This window comes from Thermobia domestica, chromosome 10, assembly GCF_964235325.1.
Source record: "Thermobia domestica chromosome 10, izTheDome1.hap1.1, whole genome shotgun sequence".
Taxonomy (NCBI): Eukaryota; Metazoa; Arthropoda; class Insecta; order Zygentoma; family Lepismatidae; genus Thermobia; species Thermobia domestica.
The window spans coordinates 269,515,319-269,529,277 of NC_137463.1; the positions used below are offsets into that span (position 1 = coordinate 269,515,319).

The window sequence follows — 13,959 nt, forward strand, 5'->3', positions numbered from 1 at the left end:
AATTAGGAAACTCTAAATAACTTTAGTTTACCTTGTCAACTGTATGGTTTCTTGTGGACGTTGGCTGCCAGTTACAATAACAAAAGATGGACCTTGTGCAATTCTCCTCTCCTCTTCCCATTTATTGAAATTTGTGTACTTTCCCCTTACAAAACTATATTTAGCATTTTACAAACAAATACATGTTTTCTAACCTAATTTGGTCACATCTTTCAAGCTATGGGGGAAAATTGGAAAGTTTAATATAGGTTTTCAAAAGTCACTACATTTTCCGTATTTTTAGTCCTTCGCCGCTTTGTCGCCAGGGTAACGAAAAGTCGCTACGCGTAGCGGAATTCCGCTACGGTTGGCAACATTGGATCTAGTGAACCTCCAGAGAAAACGACTGTCATGTGATATAAATCCAGTCCACTTGGTTACCAAAAATAATCAATGTCGATGCAATGTGATCTAGGAAAAGAACATTGATCATTTATTTCTATTTATATAGATTACGTATCTGTAATTTCCAGAGACAGGGGAAATTACAGGTGATCCATGTTTCTTAGGATTTCAGTTGCAAGCCTGTAGAATTTCCATTGTAGTAAGCTAATACTGGAATCAAAGTTACCGCTAATTCTATTTAGTGCGTACCTGTGAACTCAGAGAACAAGGAAATCGTTCTGATTGAGTCAGAATAAGATAAATGGCAACATATAGGCTTCACTTTTATTGGAATTTTTAAAAACATGTTCAGCCCCATGTGTATCTATTTGATTCACACTAAGGTTTTACAGATTGGACCACGTTAAGCCTGCCATACGTCCCGTAAACAACGGGACAGTCCCGATTTTGGACCCGAATGTCCTGCGTCCCCGTAAATTTAGTTGGGACAGGCAAATGTCCCGTATTTTAATTCCGCTCCATTTCTACTCTCAATATTAGCTTATCGAAAGATGAAAACTCAAACATTTTGACATTGGCTGGGAATCATTTTATTAATAAATGAACAATAAGCTGTGAGATGTAACAACTTGGAGTTTGTTATCACACTACTCTCTCCTATTTCATAGCAAGCAAGACAATAAACTCGCACTGTCGAGCTGCAGTTGTTCGCCTACAGTCAAGGGGATCTGCAATCTTTGATAAAATGTACGAGCTGAGCTGTTTGATTTGATTTGATTTTGTGTTTAGCGTCCCGTTCAGCAACAAGGCTATATAAGAAATGGACCTACAGTTTAACGTGGGATCCGAACCACATGAGCTCCCGACGGGAATCGAACCTAGGTCTCCCACGCCAAAGGCTCGTTCGCTAACTACTTAGCCACGAGAGAGCTTGAGCTGAGCTGTTGTTCATAATACATTAGAAATGAAGTCCTCCAATTTTGTATCAACGAGAATGCCTAAGCCGAAACGCGTTTCCTTGAATTATGAAGTTGACTGCAAAAATTTGCGATGCTACTTTTTCCATTGCATATCGTGGAAATTGGGCCATTCTACAATACCAAAACATAAGCAAACATAAAATGGCTTCGACTGCTTCTACACCTACAAGCACAGGGAAGATGAGTGACTTTTTTCTCCAGCAAGACATCAGGTAAATTAACAGAAATTACATATAAGCTCTTTGAGGGGCTAGGGGCGCAGAATTGTGCTCTGGTCTAAGGTTTAGAAATGTGTAAGTCCTGCCCTTACGATCACACACAGGGCCAAGGAGAAAACCGTAATTTTAGCAAATACAGCTATGTAAATAAATGTTGTTAATCGCGCGAATAATATTGAAGGTAGATTGTGTCATGATTAAATAAAACAAGATTATTTGCATATTGTTTTCCCATAAAGCATTTTTATAGACCACGTAAGACGTCTTGAATTTTTAAGGTGATTGTTTTCTAGTTGCATTGGTAATATCTTCACTCCGTACATTTAATTCCAGGGAACGAAAAGAGAAAAGTAGCTGCGGCTTAGGGAACTTTCGCCTATTATATCGTACTGTTGTTTATAACCAGAGCTACAGTTGATTGGGTTGTGTTGGGAACTTTTGGGGGAGGGGGAGAGACATCGAAAGTGTCCCGTATTCTCATGAAAAAAAAATATGGCAGAGTTAGACCACGTGTATTCATTTTCCTCACACATGTCTTTTGTCTTCTAGAAACTGTATATCAGTTAGACTCACAGTTTTCATTTGACTAAATGGTCCAATTAGAAGCTCTGGTCGCTGGGAAAGGAAATGTTCACCTGGGCTAAAGGACTAAAGTTTACCGACGAGACCAGCCCTTTATTGTTACACTTTCCGCGTCTTTATTATTACATATTGAACTGTCCAAGGGAACTGTGTTTTGGTCTCGAGGTAAACTTTAGTCATATAGGTCTGGGGTTGAACGTGTTAAATATTGTATAACCTCTTGACTTTTCCACGATATTCATAGTTTTGAAGAGAAGCCTTTGTTAACAGTCCAACATCACAAACATCCAGGTAGCAAGACATTTCCAGTTAAATTGCTGAAGTATAATGTCTGTAGTGTTTTATCTATAAACAAAGACACAGTCAGTGAAGGATCTTTAGAGAGATTTTAATTATAAATTCTTTTATTTTCATATAGTACCAACTATTAATGTTAGTAATAATACGGATAATTTGAGTATTGGTCTGGTGAGACTTCCACATTTCATACAATATAAAACGCAGTCAGGAATATTTTATTTTTTTCACAGGATTATAGACCGTATTCTTTTATAGTTAATACTAGCAGCGTTCACCCCGCTTCGCTGCGGTCACCCCGGAACGCAATAAACTTTGTTACTTAGATAATTTTTACTTTTTCGCTTTCAAGTGATATGATAAAAACCATAGAAGATTGCACTAATGTTAACATTATATCGCCTGTCATTTATGTTAACCCGCCCCGCTTCGCTGCGGTCACCCCAACCCGCCCCGCTTCGCTGCGGTCATCCCGGAACGCAATAAACTTTGTTACTTAGATAATTTTTACTTTTTCGCTTTCAAGTGATTTATAGCGCCTGTCAGTTATGTTAACCCGCCGAGTCACAGGGTCATGCGGGTTGCATATAAATACGTTTATTTTTATACCTATGATGAACTAATAACAAAGGATTTGTACGTATGGACACCTGAATGGTCAATTATCTCAAGACACTGGTAATTGAAAATTAAAGTGATATGATAAAAACCATCTAGGGTCCACATCCTAACAACCCCCCAAAAATGAAAGAAATCGGTTCAGCCGTATTAGCGTGATGAGCGGACAAAGGATTTTTTGTACGTATTGACACCTGATTGGTCAATTATCTCAAGACACTGGTAATTGAAAATTAAAGTGATATGATAAAAACCATCTAGGGTCCAAATCCTAACAACCCCCCAAAAATGAAAGAAATCGGTTCAGCCGTATTAGCGTGATGAGCGGACAAAAGATTTTGTGCGTTCTCTTTTATATATATAGATTGTATAATAATTAAAAAAAAACTTGTAGTGATTTAAAAGTGTGACTTCTAGAATTGTTACTAATAAAGCAGAATCCTTTCAAGTTTGCTTTAACGATTGTTTTAATTATTTTGAAATCAATAATAATTAGCTTCTTACAGTGTATGAAGATACTCTGCTTTCTGTAAATACCCAGTTCCACCTGGATGTTTCAATAATCACTATACAGTATGAATATGGTGTCGTTCTTTAACCCTTTGGGACAGTGTTGTAGCCCCAAAATTTTCACAGGGTATACACTGTTTTGGCAACATGTATGTGTGGCATAAAATATATACTGTATATGACAATAGAGAAGACGTATTAATAATTCCAGTGAAACATAATGGTTACGATACTGTCTTATAGTCTTCAAGCATTATATGCTATTTTCTTTATGATACTCCTAAGATAAATCACTCTATTAATAACATAAACGGGTGTAGGTATCCAAAAAGAACGAACCCACTAGGGAGGGAACATAGAAAATAGCGTCCGACGTACCAAGAGGAATTAATAAAATTATAGTGAGGAGTAACATGGAAATGCAAATATCAGGTGAACAAAACTTCCAGATACTCCGTATTCTGCTCACTTTTTGTAGCCTATAGTTCTTGGTATTTGCTTCGTAGTGGACCCCCAAACCCTGCGGGCCTCGCCGCACTGCATGCCCCTCAGTTACGCCACTGATCAGGGGGAAGGATAGGGTCTGGTCGGCTTGTAAGGGATGCTTTATTTTTTGATAAGTACTGGCTGGTCCTAATCAGAAGTTGATGGGTAAGTACTCCGACAACAGTGGCTATGTTACGCAACTTCGCACGCCGAGAGCTTCTAAATTCCATTCACCGAGTGTTCCTAGCTGTTCCTTTTTGAAGCATGTGGTTAACTAAGTCGGATCTAGTGAGTCGTGAGATGTACCATACTCGCACAAGTTAATTGTAACTTAGTATTGTAAGTGAACAGTTCAATAGTTCTTGATAGAAGATATTGGAGATAAAAGTGCTGTTAATTAAGAGAAAGGGATTTTTAGAGTAATTGTCGATCTTGTTTCAGGAGGTCCAGAGAGGAAGTCAAGGGTTTAAGCGGGAAGGAACTATATGAGGAAAGACTTCGAGACGCCTTAACTCCCGCCAGGAGCTGGTATAGTAAACTGAAAATGCGAGAGAGAAGCAATAGCCCTTTAGAACTCAGGTAACGTTCACCAATGTAGAGTCTTAAATTCCTCATTTTGTTTGCCAAGACTCGGAAAATATAAGATAATAATTGAATGTCACTGCCTATGTCTACTATGAGAGTTGACACTGTATGTTACTGTATGAGAGTACTCTTACTATATAAAACAAGTAGAAGTTTACACTGTACACCACGTGAAGGAGTTTGGTTTGGTTTTTGGTAAACTGAACTCCTTAACATAACAAATTTTACCAAGCCTAGAATTAAATACTTCATCTAGCTTTTTACACAAATTAATTGAAGTATACTTTAATGAAAATTTGATAATAGAAAATATTTAAGCCATTAGATTTGTCTACTAGAAACTACTTTTGTTTCGTTTAAGCGTGAGCATTATACTAAAACGCTAATCTGAACAGGACTGCGGGTAGTCTATCCAATAAGGATAATATCTATAATTACTCCCATAGGAATAGATGGGGAACCGGTTTTTGATTATCCATCTTGGGATCAGCAGATGGGTGACTCCGTCAACTAATTAGGTTCCGAACGTTTGACCTACATCGTGGCCTTAATTCATCAAGTCAAGTAGTTCTTAAGTGTTTGTGTTTCCCGAACGAACACGCAGGCAGACAGAGTAAATATAGGTACAGTATATAAAAAGTATTCAGCCCTTTGCGCAAGAGACGAGGTTAGTGTCGCAAATCTTGTGAGTGTGTGGCCCCCCTCACTCCCATTCCATTTTAAATTTTCCCAGTTACTCTTGGCTGAAGTGGAATAAGGCTCCATGGATTATCCGTCGACGCAAACTTTGTTAGTTTTATCTTTTTCAATGAGTTGGCAGTACTGTGAGTGGTGACTTGTATCTTTTGTTCATCGCACGAAGGAAAGAGACGTGGTTGTGATTTTATAAAAAAAAATAGTCCACTGAAATCAAACCTAATCGAAAAATATTTTAATTATTTTTAATACTTTAAATATATAATTCTAATGGTGAATACATTTAACACTTTTCGATATATATATTCCTTGTAGAGAATACTTCTTAAAGATATTATTAAAATTTCACTTTGTCATCGCAAGCGTAAGCATAGAGACGCTAGAAAGGAAGGCGGGAGAACTATTGGGCAAATGGACGCCATCAAAAAGAGATGATGTGAACAACTTACCAAAGAAATCCATCGATAATTCGGTCATCATTTATGTTATTGTGCTAAAATACACATCAATGAATAGTGAAACTTATGTTGTTTCGTGACCTACGTAAGTTAAAGTGAATTTCAACGAAAATGCATAAAACAACTTAACTTATCTGAAATTAAGGAACACCACGCCGTCTGAGTTCCTTGTAAATGTTGCTATTCAAGAACAAATACCAAATTCATTATTGAATTTTACTTATATTCGTGATAAAGTAATGTAGGTAAGACAAAGGATAAATTTACTTCTATGATTGTTAATCAGTGGCACCATAAGTAAATTCACGATCAACTACCCAGCCGGACAATGGAAATTGGGGCTAGTCAAAAAAGCCTAACATCCTTCCAAAAATGGGAAGAAGAATCTAAAAGGATTGCCCTCCAAAAAAATCCACTGATCCCCCCTTTTTTTCTGAAATCTCCAAAATCAAAGTGTTGTGTGAACCAGTGTTCAGTGAGAATTATGTGCAAAGTAATCATGTCTCTTGTTACGCAATGAGCCGGCTTCGTCGACAAAGCATATAATTCTGAAATAATTTTTCGAAATTCTTTTTTTTTATTTTTTTATTCTCCAATAAAAATTCATGGGCTTAAATTTGATATGTTAAAATGATAAAAGGAAAAATCTAAAATACAAAACTTGAAAAAGGTATCAACAATATTCATATTAATCAAAATACGGAAGTAAGTATGTATGTAACGTGTATAATGTTTGTGCTTAAGTAAATCAGTTCCATATATGTATTTTATTTCAGTTGTTTCATACCAGTTTCACACGCAAATCACTACTGGAACGGTAATAATATTTTACTTGGTGTTGTAGACATTGTGTGGATGCGAAGTGGGCGTGTCACCGAGGGTGGGTACGCGCACATATCACCTTGGATCGAACCCGCCTTGACTTGTGATCTGGTGCAATTCGTCCCGCAATCTCTAACCACTACGATACAGAAAGAGTTTCACATTCCGTTCCATCCTTCAGACCCACTACAAATGAAAATCTTTAGTGTCCAAATGAAACAATCATACCCAGTTGGGTCACCAAATAGGCGTACCAGACAAGACACGAACCCTACCGGTCATAATCTCAGGGTTCAGTTTTAGACCTAACGTAATTCGACAGCTAACAGTTAAAGATGAGTGAACTTCCGGCAAAACTGAATTGAGATAAAGGCGCAAATATCAAAGAAATTTTTGCTTTTTATAGGCAAAATATTCAATCAAAAGCAATAGTTCAGTAGCTTTCATTGTGTAAAATGCTCCTAGCAGTGGGCGACCCATCACAGCAGAAAGTGAATGCCAGGGTGCGAAATCATGGGGGATGAGGGAGAATTCTCCCTTACTGTTTTTTTGGAAAGTAATCCTCCCCACCGCAGAGTTACTGGGGGAAGAGAATATGTAGGTATTTATCAGAAATAGTGGCGTATTTAAGGGGGAGATTTCGTTCTTAAGCCACCCGAAATCTCATTTACTATATTAAAGTAAATAAAATATCTTGCAGAATTTTCACATTTCCAAGAATAAAGTTAGCAAAGCTCCTCCGAAACAAAATCATAAATACGCCACTGGTCAGAAGTCATAGATATTTCTTGAAAATGTAACGTTAGTTTCGCTACAAAATACTTTCGAAGGCACACGCACTCTATTAATACAAATTCAACACACTTATGAATATATTTGCAAATATTTCAGTAGGAAAAGTATAATGAAAGTTTAGAAGTGCAGTTAGCGTTAAGCAAAAATAAAAAGGCAGTGAATAATTAAACTGTGCTTTGATCAGGCAACTCTGAAAACAAAATATAGATGAGATCCGAAGTAACTATTCTTTTTTGTTCTTCTACTACTAAGGTGATCATACTTGAGTGCGGTGTAATTGACTTCTTAAATGCAACAAAAATGAAACGTTAGGAAGAGTGCTACGAATAATGTAATTACAAAATACTTCAACGTTAATTCTGAGTCAGACAATAAAGTTCGCAAACTAAATAGTGAAAATTTGCATGTTACTAATAATGCGTCCCTATTCAAGAAGACGAATGCATTAGTGGTGAAACGGGTGAAGCCGAAAATAAGTGTTTTAGTGCAAATGTGATGGAAGCTTCTAAAATACATTTGTCAGAGAATTCGTGTGATGGAAGTGATAAAACAATGTCAACTAAAATGAACCAAAATGTAACATTGTTAGAAGGAAGTCAACCGCCCATGGAGCAGAAAAGATTTCAGAATTCGTGGAAACAAGATACAACATGGCTTGTTTTTGAAATGAAAGCAAAACAGGAGGTGATGATGTAGATGTTTGTAAACTGCATGCTTCTTTCGTGTGTAAAAACAATAAGATTAAAACTGCCAATAATGACTTGCCCTGGTAATCGAATGGCGTTCCTCGGAAAAATAAAAAGAAAAATTTGAGTGCCGTATACAGACATGAACTAAGTTAAGTTCATCGGTTGTGCTTAGATGCAGAAGTTACTCGTCAGAGGAAGATACTGGGAAAAAGCGCAGAAACAGCAAGAGAAACGTGTATGAGAAAGCAAGAACAGCAACTGGATGTAACGGTAAAAGTATTTCGTATTGTATATACTAGTGCAAAGCAATGTTGGAGTTTCAGGGATCAAATGGGTTGAGTTGAGTTGAGTTTGGGTTTAATGTCCCGTTCAGCAGCGAGGCTATATGAGACGTGGACCTACTGATTAACGTGGAATCCGAACCACATGAGCTCCCGCCGGGAATCGAACCCGGGTCTCCTACGCCAAAGGCGCGTACGCTAACCGCTTAGCCACGGAGGAGCTCAGGGATCAAATGGTTTAGACATGGAAACTCACCTCCAAACAGACAAAAGTGCTGCTTTGATAACACGTTTCATTCAAGACCGTAATACATACAAGAATTTGGTAACATTTTTTAAGTCTATTGATTGCTTCTCTATATCCCTTGATGAGTCTACAGATCGATTCTCTGAAAAGCATTTGATTCTGTATATTACGTACGTAGATGAGAGGAATATTGCTCGAAGCTGTTTTCATAAACTAGTACGCATCGAGAAAACAGACGCAAAAACAATAGAAATGAAGACCATTGAAGCTTTCGCAAAGGATGGCATTGATTTTGATATTAAAGAAAAGCTTGTGGGTCTTGGATCAAATGACGCATTAGTTTTCATAGGTAAGCACGATGGAGTTGCTGCTCGCATTGGAAGAAATTTTGCTCCCCACTTAGTCAATATTCATTGCATGACTCATTAGACATTATACATGTATTAACTACGGTCATTACAACAATGCAAAAACAAATCTGTATTATATCGAGAGAGAGAAATTCAGGTACATACTACGTGTACAACTTTTACTGAAATAAAAGAAAATGATGACGCTTATCTCACGAATTGCAAAGAGAAGTATCTGTGTTATTGTGTTGACAGTGACTCAACATCATTTCAATTCGAGCAAGTAAGATATCAATCTTAAAGAAATTTTAGATGAACTACGAAGATGATTTCCAGCAGATGAACTGACTTCCTGCTTCAAAGTATTTGATGAAACTTTAAGTTCGAAGAAACTTAGCCCATTGTACTGCAATTTTGACGTCTATAAGGTTGCTGAATTATTGGGTATAGATCCATCTATAACTGTAAAGGAATTAGGAACATTTGAAATCTGGTCTCAAATCTATTGATGATCTTCCCGTATTTAAACTGCTGCTGCGGAAAATAAAATCAGTTCCACTGTCGACTGCAGAGTGTGAGCGTGATTTCAGTGTTGCTCATGACTTGAAAAGCTATGAAAGAAATCGATTAACAATAGATACATTAGAAGTCTTAATGACAGTTAAATTGTGTGGACCACCCTTGAATTTGTGGAATGCATTAAGTGTGGCACAGTCTTGAGTTGATTAGTTGCACCATATGGCAGACAGTAAATATACCACTATACAGAACAATGAAAATGAGTATGAACATAATTTTTTTTTCTATAAAGAGTAGTAGCAGGTTATCGGTAGTCTCGTGTTTGTCAGATTTAACGGATGACTGTGATTCTTATTTTTTATACAGTTTCTTATTTTGGTATTGTTCTAACTAGTAACCTACCGAGCTCTAACCTAATAAAGGACATGAGCCAATAGACAAGGGATTTATATTTGAACAAAATAAAATTAAATACTTAAATGGCCAATCATTTTTAGGTGTAACACTAGATAATAACCTTGCCTGGTAGGTCATCAGTTAGAAAAATACCCTTATTTCTATTTTTGATGGCTTATTTTAATGCAAGCTTGTAGAACACATTGAAGATCAATAAAATAAAGCACAACGTTTTAGTTTGTTGCATTGTTCAAGTTTTATTCAACACGGAGTAGCATAATTGGAAATGAGTGTGTTTTGCGACAAGCTGGTAAGCTTAGGTTAGCTTCTTTTCTTTCTAATAGGTTACGATTTTGTGTACAGGATTACGTTTACAAGAACTTTCCCCTCACCTTGAATGAAATGATTTAGCATCATAACCTGGCAAAGACATAAAAGCAGTCATGACATCACTAATGACCTAAACATTCATCACTGACTACCCACAAAAGCTTGACATTCGGGTACCATGTGATATGACCCAAAGAGATTCAGTCGACTGAATTTGTCTGTGAACCTCTACTGAAATGTAACGAACTCGAGCTTTTTCTGAAGCGGTTGACCACAAATGATGAATAGTGAATAATTTACGAGAAAAATTCGAGAAAAAGATTCTGGTTGAACCCAGCAGAAACTACAGAATCTATGGGAAGATTATGTTGTGCGTTTGGTGGGATTGGAAGGGCATCGTCTACAATGAGCCGATGCCGCCGGGTGAAGCGATAGACTCGGACCTTTACTGTCGACAGTTAGAGCTCCGTTAACTTGTTCCCCCACTTTTAAAATTTACTCAGAAAAGAATGTCAAAGTTTTGTACTAGTTTTGTACCGTTTGAACCACCAATAAAATATTTTGTACCACGTCCATTAGCCAATAATGGACGATTTAAAGTCTGGACCTAGCGTTAACTTGTTCTCCACCATAACAAATTATCTCGAAAACAATGTCAAAGTTTTGAAATGGACGACTAGCTAATGGATGTGGTACAAAACTTTTTATTGGTGGTACAAAACGGTACAAAACTAGTACAAAACTTTGCCACTATTTTCGGGAAAATTCGTTACTTTGGGGGAACAAGTTAACGCTAGGTCCAGACTTTAAATCGTCCATTACTGGCTATACAAAACTAGTACAAAACTTTGACACTATTTTCGTGAAAATTCGTTATGGTGGGAAAAAGTTAACGCTAGGTCCAAACTTTAAATCGTCCATTACTGGCTAATGGAGGTGGTACAAAACGGTACAAAACTAGTACAAAACTTTGCCACTATTTTCGGGAAAATTTGTCATGGTGGGGGAAAAGGCGTTAACTTGTTGCCCCACTTTGAATCGTCCATTACTGGTTAATGGACGTGGTACAAAACTTTTTATTGGTAGTACAAAACGGTACAAAATTAATACAAAACTTTGACATTCTTTTCTGAGTAAATTTTAAAAGTGGGGGAACAAGTTAACGGAGCTGACAATTAGCGCGAGTGAACCTAGAAAGTCAAGAGAAATAACTGGAGAGAGAGTCAGCAGAAAGGGTCCCATGTGACAACGTCAGACCTCATTCATTTTTAACAGCCCATCAGAAACTGAGAGAGCTTGGCTACGAGGTTTTAATGGACCCACCGTATAAACCGAGCACGGCATCGTAAGAGTAGTATTTATTTAAGTTTTCGCAAAACTTGCTGAATGGTGTCAAGTTCATTTCAAAAAAAGAGGCACGTATCACAAATTTTTGACCAAAAATTGTTTTATAGGGACGGGATTATATTGTTGTTGGAAAAATTAGTAGTAGATCCATATGTGGTTTCAATAAATGTATTCTTAATTTTGACTCTCAATAACTTACAGAAGGCCTCATTATAAATGAATTTTTGGTAAACTGTTCTTAAAAATAAGAAGGACTTTGTTTGTCATTTTACGACATATTTTTGTTTTGTTATGATTTAATAGCAAGTCCTTTTAATGTATTGTTTTGCAGTGAACAGGAGGAGAGACGTTTGTTGAAGTTTAGTTCCCACATAGACAGGATGGAGAAGATTCGAGAAAGAAATAGGAGGAACAAGGCCTTGTAAGATTCTTTCATTTAACGTTTTATCATGGGCGAATCCAGGGGGGCGAGCGGGGGATCGACACCCCAGAAGAGAAAACTTTCTTATTTTATATATAAATAAAACTCATTTCAGAGTTTGGAGCTCTTAAAAATAGCTCTAAGTAGCAGTATTACAACCCCCCCCCCCAGAAGTCCGTCCTAGATCCGCCCCTGCACTTTATTAACATTTAGCTTCGCCACCTGTAGTATTAAAACATAGTAAAAGTACAAGTATTAAATATAATCCATAGAGAACTAAATGATATATTATAGTTTATAGTCAGTCGAAAGAAGTCATTGCTTTTTATTGAAAACATTGTATATTTATTTACATTGAGTGGAATATTATTTTTTGTGTCAAGCAGTTTATCTTCATAGGCGATTCGTGAATTATATGGCGTGTACAATAGAAGAATCTTTTGTCTTTGCTTCAGCAAATTTCAACGACTTTGAAACAGAAGTGTATTCATAATAGTTTACGACAAATGTATTAACACTCGCTGCCAAGCTGGTTTTGCGTGACTGTTAAAATGGGGCCACGTGATTTTTTTTAACTCTCCGTAATCAGAGTGATGTAGTTTTTAATATATGTTGTTGTTTTGTCTTATTGGGCCTCTATTGGCGTCTCTCTGGAAGTGCCCACATATGGTACACGTGGCCCCAGAATGTAAGTTTACATCCTGAGGCTACGTGTACCACCGGTGGACACTACATCTTTATATATATATATATATATATATATATATATATATATATATATATATATATATATATATATATATAAAATTGCTAATGTTTAATCATTATAATTGTATACGTACTTTACTGCTTACGTATACAACCAGGGCCTAGAGTTGAACGGTATTCACCAGGTTATGGCATATGCGGATGATGTAAATTTAGTAGGGGATGATAGGAGAACAATTGAAAGAAATGCAGAGATCTTATTAAACGCTTGCAGGGACATGGGTTTAGAAGTAAATGCAGAGAAAACTAAATACATGAAAGTGCATCGGGACCGTAATACGGCAAATTGTGGAGGCGTTAAAATATTAAATAATACTTTTGATAAAGTGAATACTTTCAAATATTTAGGATCAATATTAACAGACGAAAATCATATTCACGAAGAAATTAAATGTCGACTAAAAGCAGGGAATTCGTGTTATTATTCGGTTCAAAATCTCTTGTCGTCGCGAATTCTGTCGAGGAATTTGAAGCTTAAAATATATAAAACGATTTGTTGTTCTGTATGGTTGCGAATCATGGTTGCTTACTCTGAGGGAAGAACATAGACTGAAAGTATTTGAGAACAAGATCCTGAGACGAATATTCGGACCCAAGAGGAACGGGAACGGGGAATGGCGGAAACTTCATAACGAGGAACTACATAGTTTATACGGTTTACCCAACATTGTTAGGGTCGTCAAGTCTAGGAAGCTTAGGTGGGCGGGTCATGTAGCTAGAATGGATGAAAGTAGAAACGCTTTCAAAGTCTTGACTGGAAGACCAATCGGAAAACGACCATTAGGAAGACCTAGGAGCAGATGGGAGGATAATATTAAGGTGGATCTCGCAGAGATAGGAATACAAAGTAGAAACTGGATGCAGTTAGCTAAGGATAGAAGTCAGTGGAGAGCTTTTGTGAACGCGGCATTCAACCTCCGGGTTCCATAGGCCATAGTGTTAGTTAGTTAGTTTTACTTTACTGCTTAGTCAGACATTCTCTGCCTAATGCACATTCAAGCAGGTTGTAGGAACATGGAGGGATATTTTCGTTGTCATCTCAGGGACAGCATCGAAAACTCCTTGGCAACCTTTTTCTTTACTTTCAGTGATATCAATCATTTAGTTGAAGGTGTTCACAATAGAAGGCGATAAAATAACCAAAAAGAAAAACTTATATCACTAGAATTTTCATTTTTGA

The 13,959-nt window shown here is 37.0% G+C and overlaps 1 protein-coding gene across 2 annotated transcripts in view; it reads left to right on the forward strand.

Annotated features, from left to right (window-relative positions):
• The first annotated feature begins 4,519 nt into the window (after positions 1-4,519).
• Positions 4,520-13,959, forward strand: part of LOC145663224 (uncharacterized) — a 154,033-nt gene continuing 144,593 nt past the window's right edge. For both annotated transcript variants that reach the window (XM_081729588.1, XM_081729589.1), the window contains exons 1-2: positions 4,520-4,654; positions 11,922-12,011. In XM_081729588.1, the coding sequence (XP_081585714.1) occupies positions 4,620-4,654; positions 11,922-12,011 (125 nt within the window). In that variant the 5' untranslated portion in view covers positions 4,520-4,619. The remainder of the gene's footprint in view (positions 4,655-11,921; positions 12,012-13,959) is intronic.